Source organism: Puma concolor, chromosome E4, assembly GCF_028749965.1.
Source record: "Puma concolor isolate L17-30 chromosome E4, mPumCon1.1.hap2, whole genome shotgun sequence".
Taxonomy (NCBI): Eukaryota; Metazoa; Chordata; class Mammalia; order Carnivora; family Felidae; genus Puma; species Puma concolor.
The window spans coordinates 69,104,031-69,120,435 of NC_141683.1; the positions used below are offsets into that span (position 1 = coordinate 69,104,031).

General features: G+C 55.9%; 1 protein-coding gene across 1 annotated transcript in view; it reads right to left on the minus strand.

Moving 5' to 3' along the window:
* Positions 1 to 757: 757 nt before the first annotated feature.
* The window catches only part of CNIH3 (cornichon family AMPA receptor auxiliary protein 3), a 247,843-nt gene continuing 232,195 nt past the window's right edge, over positions 758 to 16,405 (minus strand). The window contains exon 6 of the mRNA XM_086693937.1: positions 758 to 887. Within this exon, the coding sequence (XP_086550063.1) occupies positions 854 to 887 (34 nt within the window). The 3' untranslated portion in view covers positions 758 to 853. The remainder of the gene's footprint in view (positions 888 to 16,405) is intronic.

Below are 16,405 nucleotides of genomic sequence, written 5' to 3' on the forward strand. Positions count from 1 at the left end.
TTCAGAGCCGTCTTATCTGCGGGCTGTGCAGTAGGGGCATCTCTTCGTCCAGGGGACCTGGACGGGGCGGGGGAGAGCCCACAGGCTGGGATTATGGGGGCTGCCAGGAGGGGACGGGGGCTTCTGGGAGACTGGGGCTCGGGGATCCACACCCTGAGAGGTGCTGCAGGGAGGGTGGAGGTTCTAGGGGCTTCTATGTGACCCAGGAGCACACACACTGACCAGAGCAGGGGCCCTGTCCTCCTTCCTGCTTGGGGCCGGGTGGCCCCAACTCAGTGAAGTCTACACCCATCTCATGAGGGCAGGCAGCTGGGTGGGCCTCCCCCCACACAGGTGGGGTCCTGCCTGCATCAGAGCCCAGACAAGCTTCACGGGCAATTGGGGAGACATGAGATGGCTTCTGTGGGTTCTCATGAGAGTCTCCCCAGAAACTCCAGGAACAGCTGGGGGGGGGGTCTTAAATAAGGCTGGGGTCTCTCCTTGTGCAGCTGGTGACACAGGTCAGGAAATGTCATCCCAGGGAAAGGCAGGGGTGTCGGGGAACAGCCAGGAGCCACACGATGTCCCCCTGACAAGACAGGAGCAGGAAAGGAAACACAGGGCTGTCCGGGCTCCCCCAGTGTGGGAGGGGGCTGAGTGCGGGAAGGCCCTCTGCCCCTTCTCCGGAGGACCAGCCCCCCCATCGCCCCTCGACATGATGTTCTGTGATGTTCGGTTGACCGAGACTTACCAGTGCCCCCTGTAGGCAGCACAAGACAGCAGGAGAGGGGACCAGATGGAGGCGGCGGTTCCAGGGGCTCCAACGGCAGAGTTTGCAGATGACACAGGGAGACACGCCATCGCATCCGCATCTTCACACGGGTTCAAAGACACAGACATCGCACGTGCTGAGGGAGAACAATGCAGTTTAGAGTTTTGAACACATTCCATGGGGCGCCTGGGGGGCTCAGTCGGTTGAGCATCTGACTTGGGCTCAGGTCATGATCTCGCAGTTTGTGGGTTCGAGCCCCACGTCGGGCTCTGTGCCGACAGCTCGGAGCCTGGAGCCTGCTTCAGCTGCTGTGTCTCCCTCTCTCTGCCCCTCCCCTGCTCACACTGTCTTTCTCTGTCTCAAAAAAAATAAATAAATAAATAAAAAACATATGATCTGAGCAGTTGCTACATGAGATTCTCTGGGTCTCTGCTCCGTGAAACCTTGTTAAAATGACAGGACCACCAACTTGAGTGCTTGAGTCACCAGGCAGGGAAGTGGGGGCACTGAGCCCCACACAACCCACTTCCCCGCACCCCTGCATGGACCAGGTCCTGATGTAGAGGAGCACAGAGAACTGGTCCGCAGGGCAAGCAGCTCCAAGCATGTGGGGCACATGGACACAAGACCAGACCAGGGGACCAAAGTGCAGGTTCCCCACCCCTGCCCTCAGACGTGCCCTGTGGGCATCTGGACCCTGCATGTTAACTACCAGGCCGTCCTCCAGGTAATTCTGAGGCAAGCGATCCAGCAGACAGAGTTGGAGACGTGGTAAAATAGAACCCGCGGTTTTCAAACTTCCGTGAGGACGATCTCGTAAGAAACCAGTGTTATGGTCCCACATCCAAGACCTTCACACTCGTACAAACAGAAGCTTCCTGGGGCTCATCCTGTGCCGGGCCCTCATCTATTTTGTGCTGTTTTTATTCCATTTCTTTTCTAATTAATTTATTTTGAGTGAAAGAGCGAGGCGAGGCGGGGAGGGACAGAGAGAGGGAGAGAAAGAATCCCAAGGCACATGTCACAGCTCCGAGCTGTCAGCACAGAGCCCGACGCGGGGCTTGAACTCACAAACCATGAGATCACAACCTGAGCTGAGATCCAGAGTGGGCGCTCAACTGACCGAGACCCCGGGCACCCCTGTTCCATTTCGTTCCTTAAATGCTGCCCTTGCCCCTAGTTGGCTACTGCAAACCGTAAACCGGGGGAAACCAGCCAACACTGAAAGGGATGATGCCCAGCTCTCCGCCCCCTTTACAAGAAAACCCCAACTAGACGTCCTGACACGTGGCTGGCGCCCCCAGGGGAGTGGGCTCGGAGCCGGAGCCGAGGTCCCCAGAGAGCGGCGGCCGCGGGGTCGGAGCCCGGAGCCCGGAGCCCAAGGAGCAGCTGTGTCTCCTCTGAGGTGCAGCAGCGGGGAGGGGGCCGGAGGCAGACCCAGCAGGTGGACCAGGCTGTGCCCTGTGACTCTCTCGCTGGGCCCTCGAGTCATCAGCGGACTGAATGAGCCAAGCCAGTGCTTGACGGAGGGGCTTTTTTGCACCATTAAAGGAGCCCAGCTGCATTTCTGGTAAGAGGACAGTTCCAAGAGCAGCCTTGGTGGGGGTGGGGGTGGGGGTGGGGGTGGGGGGTGGGGGGTGGCAGAGATGGGCCCCTGACCTGGGGTTTACTTTTTCTTTCTAGGTTAATCTGACAAAACTCTCACTCCACAGGTGGAAAGCTCTTCCTGTAATTTCAAAGCTAAGTTGGGACTGAGAATGAAGCTCACCGATCCCGGGGGGTGTCCCCGGCCCCCTCCTGGGACGCAGCACCCAGAGAGGAAGGCGCCCATCACCTGCCCCGAGGCCCCGGCTCGGGCTCCCCTGTCTGCCCCTTGCTCTCCTTCGGGGGTAATGGGGGTAGGAGAGGAGCTGCGTGTGGCACGCTGGGGTCTGTGTCTCTCAGCAAGACGGTGTCCCCCTCCTGTAAGGGCACATGTCACAACAGCCACTCGCATATGAAGTCACAGAAACGAGGCCGCTGTGACCTTTGGGCTCACCTGGGGGGGGGGACAGAGGGAGGAGGGCCTGAGCACCTGTCACTGAGTCCTGCCTGCTGGGGGGCAGGCACATGGCCCCCCTTCCGCGTCTCCCTGCAGGCTCACCATGTCATACAGGCACCGAAGTCGAGGAGCCCGTGCTTGAACAAAGGACACGGAGAGCAGTGACATCGAGCCACGGTGCAGTGACACTGACAACGGCTCGTTCCCCACCCCTGACGGAAGCCCCTGGGCACCACCTGACGGGGTTATTTTGGGTTCTTTGCAGCAAATAATTGCTTATTCTTCGGGCTGCACCCCACACTGTCGCGTCCGTGGTGTTTAGAACCGCACATTTCATAAACCGGCAAAAATACAGGTGACTTGGAAAAAAATCGGTAATTCTATTTACAATCTCAAATGAATCCAGTGGAATGTTGTTAAAGTCCACCTGTTATGGGTGTAGCGTGTCAGCAGAGACGGAGAGATGCAGACCCCGGGGCCACTGCGGCCAGCACCCAGGAGTGGAGAAAAGGGCCAAGTTACACTGGCCGCGTGCCAACTGCTGATGTGAACAATTGCTGAGGGGGACGTTACCGCCACATCAAAATGCTCCGTATGCTGCACAGACAGTAATGTGGATTTAAAAACGCTCCCTAACACACTGCTTCCTGGGCACCAACCTCATTTCCCACGGGCGCTCCTGACCAGATCCCTCGGACTCCTGGGGACAGGAAAGAGCCACAAGGGGGTCCCGTCTCGTTGGCTCTCCTGGTCCCCAAGACACAGCTTCCTGCGTGGCTCCTACAGACACCCCTCACGTTCCAGCTTTTCGAGGTGCACGCAGTCCAGACCCCCACCTGGCCTGGGCCAAAAGCACACAGCGTGCGGAGTGGAAAACCTCGCAGCCCCAGCTGCTTCACCACGGGCCACGGTGTGGCTTGCGTGGGCCCTACGTGCTTTTCTATTTGTGAATCCCCTCCTCCATTAAAACGTATTAAAAATTAGGGCCTCCTGGGTGGCTCAGTTGGTTAAGCTCCGGCTTTGGCTCAGGTCACGATCTCACAGTCCATGGGTTCGAGCCCCACGTCGGGCTCCGTGCTGCCAGCTCAGGACCTGGAGCCTGCTTCCGGTTTTGTGTCTCCCTCTCTCTCTACACCTCCCCTGCCCATGCTCTCTCTCTCAAAAAGAATAAATGTTAAAAAAAAAAAAAAATCATGTTAGTGTCTGTACAGTGACCCGAACTGTATTTCAACGAGCAAAATTACCACTTGGAGGGGGTAAGGGGTGCAGGGAACAGAAGTTACATTACTGGAGTGACTTACTGTAGGTAAATGGATGTTGTGCTCCAGTTAGCGGATTTGTTTTCACTGGGGCTCATGGGGTCACCAACTCCAATGCAACTTTAGCTCTATTCTAGCACCGAGCAAATGAGTTAATTCCGTAAAACCTTGGATTGCTGTTCTGTGAGTGTTCCGCAAGACGAGCAAACATTTCTAATAAACTTTAACTTGATAAACGAGCGACGTCTTGCGATACGAGTTGTACGTGACGCTGAACGTCACATGATCACCACTGAGCCGATGGTTCTTAAAATCCGCCTTGATATACGAGTGCTTTGGATTACAAGCATGTTTCTGGAACGAATGATGCTTGCAAACCAAGGTTTTACTGTTCATTGCAGACAGTGAGAGGGGTTTCTCACTGTTGGAGAAGAAACTCATAAATTAGAAAAGGGGGGGGGGTGGTAGAATGAACCCTGTGTGGTGTTGCAGGGGATCTGGAGGTGTCAGCGTGGACTTGAGCTCATGGCCACGTGCACGCACACGCAGATGTGGGTATGGGTGCGGAAGAGCATATTCACGTTGTAGAAACTTCCATAAGACACGCGTCCTAGGTCTGCTCACCGAGGAGGCTCACGTTGACCCCAGAGAAGGGAAACCCAGTGAGCATACCCAGTGCCTAGACCTTGATTTCCAAATTCATTTTCCAAGCACAAGGCACGTCTCCTGAGAAACGGTTTGCTCCAGGGCTGGGGCACTGAGTACACAGGAGAAGCCGAGAGCATCTCGTGAGCCAGAAACCAAGCAGATGCTCCACAAAGATGAGGGCGGGCTAAGGACAGAGGAGGCAGCTTGGAGCCGCTCTGCTGGCCAAATACGGGACAATCTGAACCACAAAACCACCATGGATTATATCCAGTAAAACAAAAGAACCCATGAATCCACACCGACACAAATAAATAGATGGGGGGAAGGAGAAGCTTTTCCAACTCATGAACGTATCACGGACAACAGGAAAGCCCCACTTGGAAAGCAGCACAGCACAATCGTTTCAGGCCAGAACCATTCACAAGAGAGGAATGCCGTGAGAGGAAGCACGAGACACAGGATATTTACAGTTTCAAAGTGTTTGCCCACAAATACTTATTAGAAAAGACAACCACGTTAACTTGACAACGGGCAAATCTGGCACTTGATACCGTGAACACAGGATCAGAGCGAACCTCACTTGAAATAAAAACAGACATAAACTCAGCGTGTGAGAGGGGCGCGTGGGTGGCTCAGTCCATTAAGTGTCCAACTTCAGCTCAGGTCACGATCTCACGGTTCGTAGGTTCAAGCCCCATGTTGGGCTCTGTGCTGACAGCTCAGAGCCTGGAGCCTCCTTCGGATTCTGGGTCTCCCTCGCTCTCTGCCCCTCCCCCGCTCTGTCTGGATCTCTCAAAAATAAAGAAAAATGTTAAAATAAAATTTAAGCTCAGCACGTGATCGTGGACTAGAACAAAACACGGGTAGTACACCCAGCCAACTGCATCAGGTCCTCCGTTAAAATCATAGGGATGTCGATGCATTACTTTTCCGACTGCACCGTGGTCAGGTAAGAGAAGGCGCCCGTGTTTAGGAAACACACTAAAATATAGAGCGGTCGGTACTTTCAAACATTTCAGAAAAATAATCGTGTCTGTGTGTGGGTGTGTATACGCACGTGTGTGTGCGTGTGCGTGTCTGTGCACGTGTGTAGGTAGAGAAGAAATGATAAAGCAGGTGTGGTGAAATGTTAACACGTGGGGAACCTAAGTAAAATCTACATGGGAATGCTTTGTACTATGTCTTTTCCAGGTCTGAAATGATTTCAAAATAGTTAAACGTAGGACGAACACTGGCTGCTCGTGTTAACCAAAGTCACCCTTTTGAAACAGTTCAATTCAAATTGATTATAACGTAGCTTCTAATCTGACAAACAGCACATAACACGGTTTTAAAACTGACACGTGAAGGTAGTTTTTCTGGGACACTTGCCATCGCTTTAAGTTCGATAATGATAAATCGTGGGATGTTTCTCTCAAGAAGCAAAGAATCATAGGGGCGCCTGGTGGCTCAGTCGGCTGAGCGTCTGCGTCTTGCTTTCGGCTCAGGCCACGATGTCACGGCTCGTGAGTTGGAGCCCTGCATCCGGCTGTGCGCCGACCACTCAAAGCCTGCTTGGGATTCTCTGTCTCCCTCTCTCTGTCCCTTCCCCTGCTCGCTCTCGCTCTCAAAATAAAGAAATAAACTGAGTAAGAAAGAAGCAAAGAATCATAGGTGAGACGCCTTTTGCTGAGAAGCTGTATCACAAACATTTCTCGTATTTTGGACGTATGGTGGGATATTCTGACATCTTAAAGCCTGTTCTGGCTGGGGAGGGACTGCCCCCTCTAGAGAACCAGTTCTTGGAGCAGCAGAGGCCCCCTCGTGCCTTTGATCTGCAGAGTGACCATGCGGGGCTGGGGGGGACCTCCTCTGCCTCGACCATCCCGTAGCCCCCGGCCCACGGGCCTCAAACTGGCTGGCCCGTCCTCGGCTGTTCACCAGCCCTGCCTGCCTTTTCCTCCGGCCTGATGCTTCCTTCGCTCCTGTCTTGTCTCCTGACCTCCTGGTGTCTCACATGGCCCTGTGAGCCCGCAGCCTCCGCCGCCAGCACCTGGGAGCGTAACGGACTGTGCTCCTGAGCCTTCCCTCGGCCTCCTCTCGCAGCCTCACCGGACCGACGACCCCATAAAGGGACACAGAATGCAAGTCAGGGCCATGCTGCGGCCACATTGTCTCCTAGTGATGGAGTCCCGGGTGGGACGAGACAGAAAGCCTCCAGTCTCATCAGGACCATGAGCCCCGCCTCTGGACATCCTCCCAGGCCCCTTCAGGGCCTGCCACTGGCTCCCCACCCCCTTGCGGAGGCACACAGCGCACCAGGTGCCCTGCGGGGACTTGTGCCCGGGCACCAGACCCCAGCACAGAGGGGCTCCCCACACTCCCAGCTTTGCCTGCTTCTGGTATATTCCCAACAAACAGGGCCTGCAGCTCCTTTCCAAAGTTCCGTCCCCAGGGAAGGAGGCGAGAAACGTCTGGAAATTGGCTCTCCCTTCTCTGTGCCCCTCACACCGGCAGTCCTGCACCAGTGACCAAGAGGCACAGAGAATGAAGTCTGGCTTCCTTGTCCCCGGGAAGGACCTAAAGAAGCTTGGCCTGAGATGCCGTAGCCCTGGCCGGTGCCTTCTCCCTCCCTGTGCTTTCCTGGAAGCCCCTCCCACACTGGACCACCCGCTCCTTGTCTCTGGGGAGCCCGCAACCAGAAGGAACACTATGACAATCAATGGCGCTAAGGTCTGCGGAAGACCCCCGCAAACCAGAAGGCCCTACAGGTGAACACGGCCTCATTACCACTACGGACATTTGGAACCGGTCCTGCCCGTCGACCCCCCCCCACCCCCTGGGGCCCGTTCCCACGCGGCCCCGAATCTCAACTTTCTCTCTGCTAACCTGCAGGTGCCGTGGAACAGACCAGCTCCAGACTTGGGGGCTCAGACCGCTCACCGTTCCTCCGGGTCCTGCTTGAGCGGGTGCTCCTGCGGGTCCTGCCGGGGCCGACTCGGGCCCCCGCGCTCGGTCACTGGGGTGGCCGTGGCATCTTTAATGCCATCTTCCTGAGCAACGTTCCTGGAAAACAGGAGCAGGGACAGCGAGCGTGCTGAGGCCCAGGCGTGGCGGTCACGCGGCGTGCCTGACGCGCTCTGCAGGTGAAGACGAGTCACACGGCCGGCCCAGGCGCGGGGGCGCCGTATTTCGCCTGCCACAGCGCCACATCCACCCGGTGGGGTGTAAGCAGCGGGGTCACAGGTCCGATTCGCGCATCTCCAGGGAGCACGCGGCACCCGCTGGTCACGGGGCGACAGTCACCTCCCCAGGACAGGTCGCTGATCGAGAACCGTCCACCTGGGACACAGCGGCCGGATCTGAAGACCCCGACCTCTAGGTGCGGCCTTGGAGCCAGGCCCCTCCGCACCCAACAGGCTGGCCGCGTGTGGCTGTCCCCTGAGGGCCCCTCATCATCACGTCTGTCCCCCCACAGGAGGAGCAGGGTCAGACTGGAGGCCAGGGTGGCAGTTTCGGACGTGGAAGGAGCTTGAAGTATTTGGGCTCCAATATGTGTGGTGCTGGCGGGATGTCGGCAGGGCCCCGGTGACGCCAAATGTCTGGCTGGGGACAGAACCTGCCGCCCCTGGGGCAGGAAGAGCCCTTCCCCCAAGGGCGGGGCAGGTGTGTTAGGAGGAGGGGTGGGGGCAGGGCAACGCCAGGTGGGAGGACACCGCCAAGGTCAGAGCAGGAACCATGGGCTGTGTTCCGTGCAGAGCATTATTCCAGGAAAAACGACAGGCTGATTGCAGCCACTTTGTGTCACCAAAAATAGTTGCTCCTGAACCTGCCTCGTGTCTGTTTCTCTCTGTCAACCTCAGAGAAGCGGGATGAGACACGGTGACCCCGCCTGTGCCGCGGATGGCAGAGCTCGCAGAGCGGGTGTGGCTGAGACCCAGGCGTGTTCTCCTTCGGGGGGTTCGGCTGTTTCCACCTTCTCTGAGGCTTGGGAAACCGCCAGCCTCCCCCACCATGAAAACGACCCCCTCCAGGAAGCCTGAACAACGTGTGAGGGGAAGCCTCATCCGTGGCGGTGACCCCTCCTCTCTCTGGCTCTCCGTGGTTCGGGCCCGAGCGCACAGGGCAGTGAACATGGGAGAATCTACGCAGCTCTGGAGCATCCAGTCGTCGCTAGGAGCCGTGCAGGGTTCTGAGTATTTGAATCCACTTCCCAAAGATGCTGTGACGCGGGTGCGGTCACCGGCCCCGTTTTGCAAGATTAAGCCACTGGCCGAAGGCCACGGGGGCTGGAAGGTGGCAGGGCTCGGACGAACCCTGTTTTACCGCAAAGGCCTTTTTCTCAATACCTAAGGGTTCCAGGTCCCCCCGGCGCCGTCAGGAGCCTCAGATCCACCGTGTGGACCGAGTACAAAACACGCACAAGTGCCATGGAGACCGACGGCATGCCGTCACTTCCAGGTCATGATGAAGTCCTCACAGCTTGTCCTGAGCCTCCCCCGCACGCACTGAAATGCATCCACGACAAGAGGCTGGCCCTGCAGCCGTTCTGACCCGCTATGCACGTGCAGTGTAGGCTTACGCTCCGTCCCTCGCCTTCCTCGCCACTGTTTTTGAGTTATTTCTTCCATCGGGTGAACTCCTAGGAAGTGGGGCTCCAAAACAAACCAAGAAAGTTTCTTTCGGGTCCAGTCCAGTGCTGTTCCTGGGTCTTTACCCTTAATTATTTACAGACGCGGGTTTGGCTGACGGTAGACACAGAGGCCCCGAGATCGTTCTCCCTGTGAAGGCCTGCGCGACAGGGCCACACCTCACTCGCCTCCCGCAGCACCGGGCAGGACGGGGTGCAGAAGAGTAAGAACAACCAGCAACTCTGGGCCAGGCCCCGCGCTTGTGCTGGGAAAGTTCCCGCGCGCCCGGTGAGCACGGACGGCACGTCCCCATCACACCCACCTGCCCCCTCCTGACGGGGAAGTGGAGGGGAGCAGAGACCCACACTCGCGACCTGGGGTGGATTCACGGTGGTAACTGTATTTAGTGGGTCAGAACTAACCGGAACGAATTATCTGACTAGAGGGAATCATCGGAGCACTGAGGAGGCCACAGCGTGCGTTAAGTGTTATGTGTTTAATACTTGTTACACACATGCATTTGTGTGAACACACACACACACACATACACACACACACACACGTTTCGTATTGTGGATCGTGTTCCAAAACTGTGTGAAAGCCACTGGCTCGTCCAAATCCCAACCATTCCTTCTAGTTTCTCTGCTGCCCCCGCAGAGAAAGAAACCTTCCAAAAGTATTCCAAGCCTCCTGGAAACGTTCTGGAGCCTTCCCGGCCCGGAGTGCACGTGGGAAGGTGTGGCCAGGCTGAAGCCGTGTGGACGCGCCCCCACGCTCCCTGCCCCCCCCCCCCCCCAGCGCTGGCGGAGGAGCTCTGAGCCACGGGAACGTCTGTGGGCAGCTCCCCCACGCGGAACTGCTGTCTCCCGCGGCCGTAGCAGCCCGCAGAGACACACGGTGAGGCCCCGTGACAACCGCCAATAGTGGATGGAGATCACCTAACTTGTGATATCACTTAATGGTAAAATGGTAGCAAACGATACGGAGAAAGGGACAGATAGTACCACCTAATACCGTTGAGTGCCAGAACCACGATCATGTACCAACCACGGGACCCTCAAGCATGTCAGCCTGTGACCACGAAGACTACAGTTTCCAAGGTTTTCTGGGGCCCTTCCGCCTGAGACCAGACTCCTCGCCTGGCGTCTGTGCCCCACCTCTGAGCAGGTCCTCTTGTGTCTGGAGGAAAAGGGCGGGAGGGAGAGAGGCGGGGGGTCTGCGGAAACAGCCCTGCTTTGCCAACGGGGAGACTGGGGCTGAGCAGGTCGTGTAGTCTGTGAGCACCGGGGCCTCCCTCTCCAACAGAAATGAGAAGGATTCGCGTTACTTACAGGGCTACCAAGATGAGTTAAGATCACACAACCCAACCATGTGCTCGAAGTTCCCTTTATGTTGATTCAAGGGCGTGTAAAGGCCAGAAGCAAAGGAACGGAAAAGATACTTCACACAAATGGAAATCAAGAAAACAGGGTGGTAATACTTACGTCAGAGAAAATCGACTTTACGTCAAAAATTGTCACAAGAGGGTCGCCAGGGGGGCTTAGTCGGTTAAGCATCCGACTTCAGCGCAGGTCATGATCTCACAGTTTGTAGGTTCGAGCCCCGTGTTGGGCTCTGTGCTGACAGTTCGGAGCCTGGAGCCTGCTTTGGATTCTGCGTCTCATTCTCTCTCTATGCCCCTGCCCTGCCCACACTCTGTCTCTCTCAAAAATAAATAAACATTAAAAAAAAATAATCTCTGACACGGAGGAGGATTGAGACCCCACCAATCTCCTGACCACAAGGGACTAAACTAGAAGTCAACAGCGTAGGGAAGGATGGGAATTACAAATAGGTGGAAATTAAACAGCACGCTCTTGAGCGATGGTGGGATCAAAGAAGAAACAAAAAGGGGACACAGAAGATACCTGGACACAAAAGAAAAGAAAACCACTGATGCGGCAACTGGTAACCCTAAGAGGGAGGTTTACTGGGACAAACGCCCACATGAAACAGGAACAAAGACCTCAAGTAACAACCTAACTTTGCATCTCAAGGAGCCAGAAAAAAACACCAGCTATGTCCAACCTTAGCAGAAGAAAGGAAATAACCACAGAAGCCCTCACTTGGTCCCTTTTTAAGAAAAGAGAGAGAAGGGAAATGCAGAGAGCTCGCAGCAGGTCACAGGTGGCGAGGCAGAGGCGCAACCAGGCTTCCGGCGCTGGGGGTACCTGACCCGGGAACCAGCGAGCCCCCGCGACCCAGAGCACAGATCGTGGCCCGTCTGCGGGACCACCTGCTTCACGCCTCATTCTCCGGGCCGTGGGCTCACCTTCCCGTCCCTGCTCTCGGAGGCCGTCTGCTTCCCCGAGTTAGGGCAGCCCCACCACGGCGCCCGTCTCTCAGACAGGCAGGCACTGGCTCACCCCCGATTCCAGGGGCGCGGAGGGCGGGAGGGGTGGGACGGGTGTCCGCTCAGGTCCAACCACCTCCCCTCTGTGCATCTTCCTGCTGGAGCATAGGACCCTCTGCTCAGAAAAACGAACGTACACGCAGTGTTTGCACATAGCCCTGGAGGCTCACGGATCCTCTGAGGCCCATCGGCGAGCCGGGGACCCCAGGCAGGGAGTCAAGTCCCCTCCTCTTCACCTCTTCTACCCTGAAGGAAGTGCGTCAGCCATATAACTCGTACCAAGTCAACGTACCCGGTCCCGAGGTGCTTCTCAGGGCCTGATAACAGAGTGCTCCCTGGACCCAAACACGGCGACTGCGGCCAGGTCTTACCTCTGCTTTCCCGGCCACACCTCCGGACGACCCACCCGCGCCGATCTTTCTCCTTCGGTCTGGCCCGCACCTGCCGCCCCAGCGAGTAACACTCCCCGGCGGCCTTCCCCACGCTCGTGCACGCCCACGCCATCCTCCCCAGGCCCGTGCGCCCTCACGTCGTCGTCCCCACGCACGTCGCCCTCCCCGTGCACGTACACGCCCACGTTGTCCTCCCCACGCCCGCGCACACGCGCGAACCCAAGGAGGAGCTCTCTGCTCACTCCGTACGGATCAGCCGACGTCACTGCAAAGGCCGAAGTCAGTAGCGCTGAGAGCAGGTGCAGCCGTGCCCGGGGACGGAAGGAGGTCAAGCACACCCAGCCCGTGTCTCCTGTCTCTTCTGCTTTCCTCCTGGTGGGCCTCACCCCGGACAGGCCGCGGTGAGCGCCCCCAGCCCCGCGCTCCTAGTCCCCTTCTAACCGCCTCTCCCGAGGGCCTCAGCTGAGTCCGCAGAGATCACCTGTGCTCCCACGAGCCAGTCTCTGCCGAGAGGGAGGTGGGAGACCCTCGCCGGCCACGTCGGGTCCCCTGCTTGCCCTGGACGTGGTCCCCCAGCTGCCAGCGGATTTTCCTGGCCAGAACCTCCCCGAGCGAAAGGGTTTCTTCAAAGGAGTCAGAGGTGTCCGAAGAACGGGGGCGCAGCGCGCAGAAAAGACGCACAAAGGCCTGTTGCCGGACTACCTTTGCTGTTTGCTGCCCCGTTCCCAGAACCATAGTGTTGTTTTAATTTTTTAACGTTTATTTATTTTGATTTGGGAGAGAGAGAGAGCGCGCCCGAGCAGGGGAGGGGCAGAGAGGGAGACACAGAAGCTCCAGGCCCTGAGCTGTCAGCACAGAGCGGACATGGGGCTCAAACTCACCAGCGGTGAGATCATGACCCCAGTCGAAGTCAGATGCTTAACTGACTGAGCCCCCAGACGCCCCCAGAATCATAGTTTTATAGCTTCTCTCCACACACCGGGGTAAAGACAGCTTCCTCCAAGCTCAGCGGCTACCCTGGGGTTCTCTCCACTCCAGTGCGGTCCTTCCTAGGGTCCAGATGGTGGACCCCAAAGCAGAGGGACCAGTGATGCAGCAGAAGCCCGAGCTGTCGTGGCTCACACCCTGAAAGATAACATAGATTTGTTCTCCAACCTTCTGTCCTTGCTGCTGAGTTTATAGCCTCAAGAGTAATTTTGCACATGTGTGCCTGAGTTTTGCCATCCTGACTCGGGGAACAAGGCCATCTGTTCACAGCTACAGATGATTAGGAGGAATGCCGAGGCCACCTAGAATTTGTTTTTCTAGAATCCCACAAAAGGATTCTGATGAAGCACACACTGCTCCCCGTGGTTTCTCGTCACACAATAACCAGTATTACTCAGGCTCTATCATCTCTCCAAAGTGGAGGAGGAAGTGACGGAATTTTCTGGATAAGCTCTGTTTAACACTTGCCCTGCCTCCTGCACAGTCAGCTCCGAGAAGCAAATCAGATCATGTATATGAACCTACTTTGAAAATTATAAAGTACAGGGGTGCCTGGGTGGCGCAGTCGGTTGAGCGTCCGACTTCAGCCAGGTCACGATCTCGCGGTCCGTGAGTTCGAGCCCCGCGTCGGGCTCTGGGCTGATGGCTCAGAGCCTGGAGCCTGTTTCCGATTCTGTGTCTCCCTCTCTCTCTGCCCCTCCCCCATTCATGCTCTGTCTCTCTCTGTCCCAAAAATAAATAAACGTTGAAAAAAAAAATTATAAAGTACAATTCAAAAGCAAGCTATCATTGTCATTAAATAACAAACAGTTACCTATGAAATCGGCCAACAACGGATTTTGTTGTTTAGAAACAACTTTCTAGATACGGACTGTCTTTCCAGCATCCTGGCACTTTCTCAGGCTGTGGAAATTAATAAGATGGTCTCAGAGGTGCATGCTTTCTAGCAGGGAGCAAAGTCGTGACCAAGTAATCGCTGAACAGTGGGGTCGGAGGTGGGCACTCCTCGCTCTTACCACGAGAGTCCAGGATAAGAGAGGCGTTTGGATTCCTTGGCCTTTCACGACCCATGTGTCATCACGGGGAGGGCAGCCCCTTCTGCCCTCGAACAAATAGACTTTGATCCACATGGATAGCTTGGGCCACAAAGCATCACGATTGTGGTCCTGCCATGACCTCCAATCAGACCAGGGGCGCCTGGCGCTTGTCTCCAGCGTGCACGAGAGGGACGTCCATGAGAGCTCATCCTGCACGATGTTTATTCTGTCGGGTGGAGCAGTGAATGACGGAGAAGAATGACCGTGTGAATCAGAAAACAGAAACAGAACACTCTGGAGACAGAAAATGAATCTACCCCCTTTGAGAACCATCCCTTTGCAGTTAGTAGATGGCACTGTCTTTAATTAATCGCTAGTGAAGATGAAAGCACAAAGCAAGCATGCCACGCGCTCCCCCACCCGTCCCTCTCGCTGGTGGGTCCTACAGCACAGCACCCGGGTGTCCCTGGGCCGCACCCAGCCCACAGGACGCAGGGGACCCGCAAACCGGGGCCGCCCGTCAGGTAGCTCACCGGTGCTGTTCACCCCGACAGCTCACATGGAGGGTGAGGGGCTGCAGGTGGGGGCAGGGAGACGGGGTCCAGACCTTGTCTCAGGAACCACAACACACGCGAAGCCAAGTCCAGGGCACGGCCACCCTCCAAGGCTCTGGTCTTCATCCCACACGTGGTTCTCGTGGTCCGTCCAACCAGCAGGTATGGAGGGCTGGGAGGGGTCTGCTCCATCAACACGAGGGAGCGAACCCGAGAACTAGGAGTCGCCGCCTCCAGGGAGCAGGTGATGCAGCACGAGAGGGGAGGGACGGTCCCCAGCGGCCGGCGAGGGCCACCTCAGGTGAGGCTGGACAGTAGATGAACCACTTCACGTGGGAGCAGGTGGGAGGGGGGAAGGGCGTCATCCGGAAGATGAAGTTGATGGAAGGCCTGGTGTGGCCGAGTGTATCAAAGGATTTACACAATTGGGACGGGTTAATGATAAACACCTTAAAAACTAAGTGAAAAAGACCATTACTAACATCCCCCCCCAGAAAACTCCCAAAAAGTTCTGCCACAAAGGAAATGTGACTGGCTCGGCTGGTGAACAGGATTGGCCTGGTCATAGTGACGTAAACCCCGACTGTGGATGGGGTCAGAATTGACCCTGAAACACTCTCGGGAGGCTGCGGAGAAAGGAAGCTTGCCCGAGCAGGGCGGTGAAGCCTCATGTTCTCATCTTGTACACAGCAATCCAAGCCTAGCACCTGAGAGACGGAGCCAGACCTCCTCGCCAGAGAGTTCAGAGGAGCTGAAGAGGGTTGTTTCTGAGCTGTGAGAAGTGACTACGGGGAACAGTGTCGCAAGCCGGGTGGAACAGTCTGATTTCCTGACTGTGCACGTAGCCTGGCTGGAAATCAGACGGCACAGGAACAGAATGAAAGCAGCGTTACGAGCCTCGATGCTGAATTTGTCCTAAGTCAGGCTGCCAGATAAAATATGCAAATCCCAGTTCAATCTGAATCTCAGATGAACATCAACGTTCTAAAATTTTAATTTTGGGGGGACGCCTGGGGAGGCTCAGTCAGTTAAGCGTCCTTCTTTGGCCCAGGTCATGATCCCATGCTTCGTGGGTTTGAGCCCCATCAGGCTCTGTGCTGACAGCTCAGAGCCTGGAGCCTGCTTCGGATTCTGTGTCTCCCTCTCTCTCTGCCCCTCCCCTGCTTGCACTCTCTCTCTCTCCCTCTCAAAAATAAACATTAAAAAAATTTTTTTAAAAATTATTCACTGCTTATGTGAAGTTTAAATTTAACTGGTCTTCTGTATTTGTATTGGCTAGAAATGGCAATCCTAATCAGGAGAATATCCTATTACCTTGTTCGCTGTGGCACAAAGGCCGTCTGATGAAGAACCCTAGCAGAAACTCCTTTAAGGTCTCAGTTCCAGAAGGAGTTAGATGATCTTGTGAGCAATTAATTCATTTTTTCCTTCTGGCCACCATGAGCCGTGTAGAATTGGTCTGGATGGAGACTTGTCACGAGGAAGTTGTTCTCATGACGTCTGCCCACGGGTCTGAATCTGATAGAACCACCACAGGGTTGTAGTATTGGCCAGCCATGGGCAATGGGGGAAATGGCTACAGAAACCAAATAGGCGAACTTTATTAGAAAAATAAAAATGGAGACTAAACAACAACCAAAGCAAACTTTCTCCTTCTCCTCCTCCTCCTCTTCCTTCTTCTTTTTCTTCTTCTTCTTTTTTACGGTTTTATTTATTTTTGAGAGAGAGAGAGAG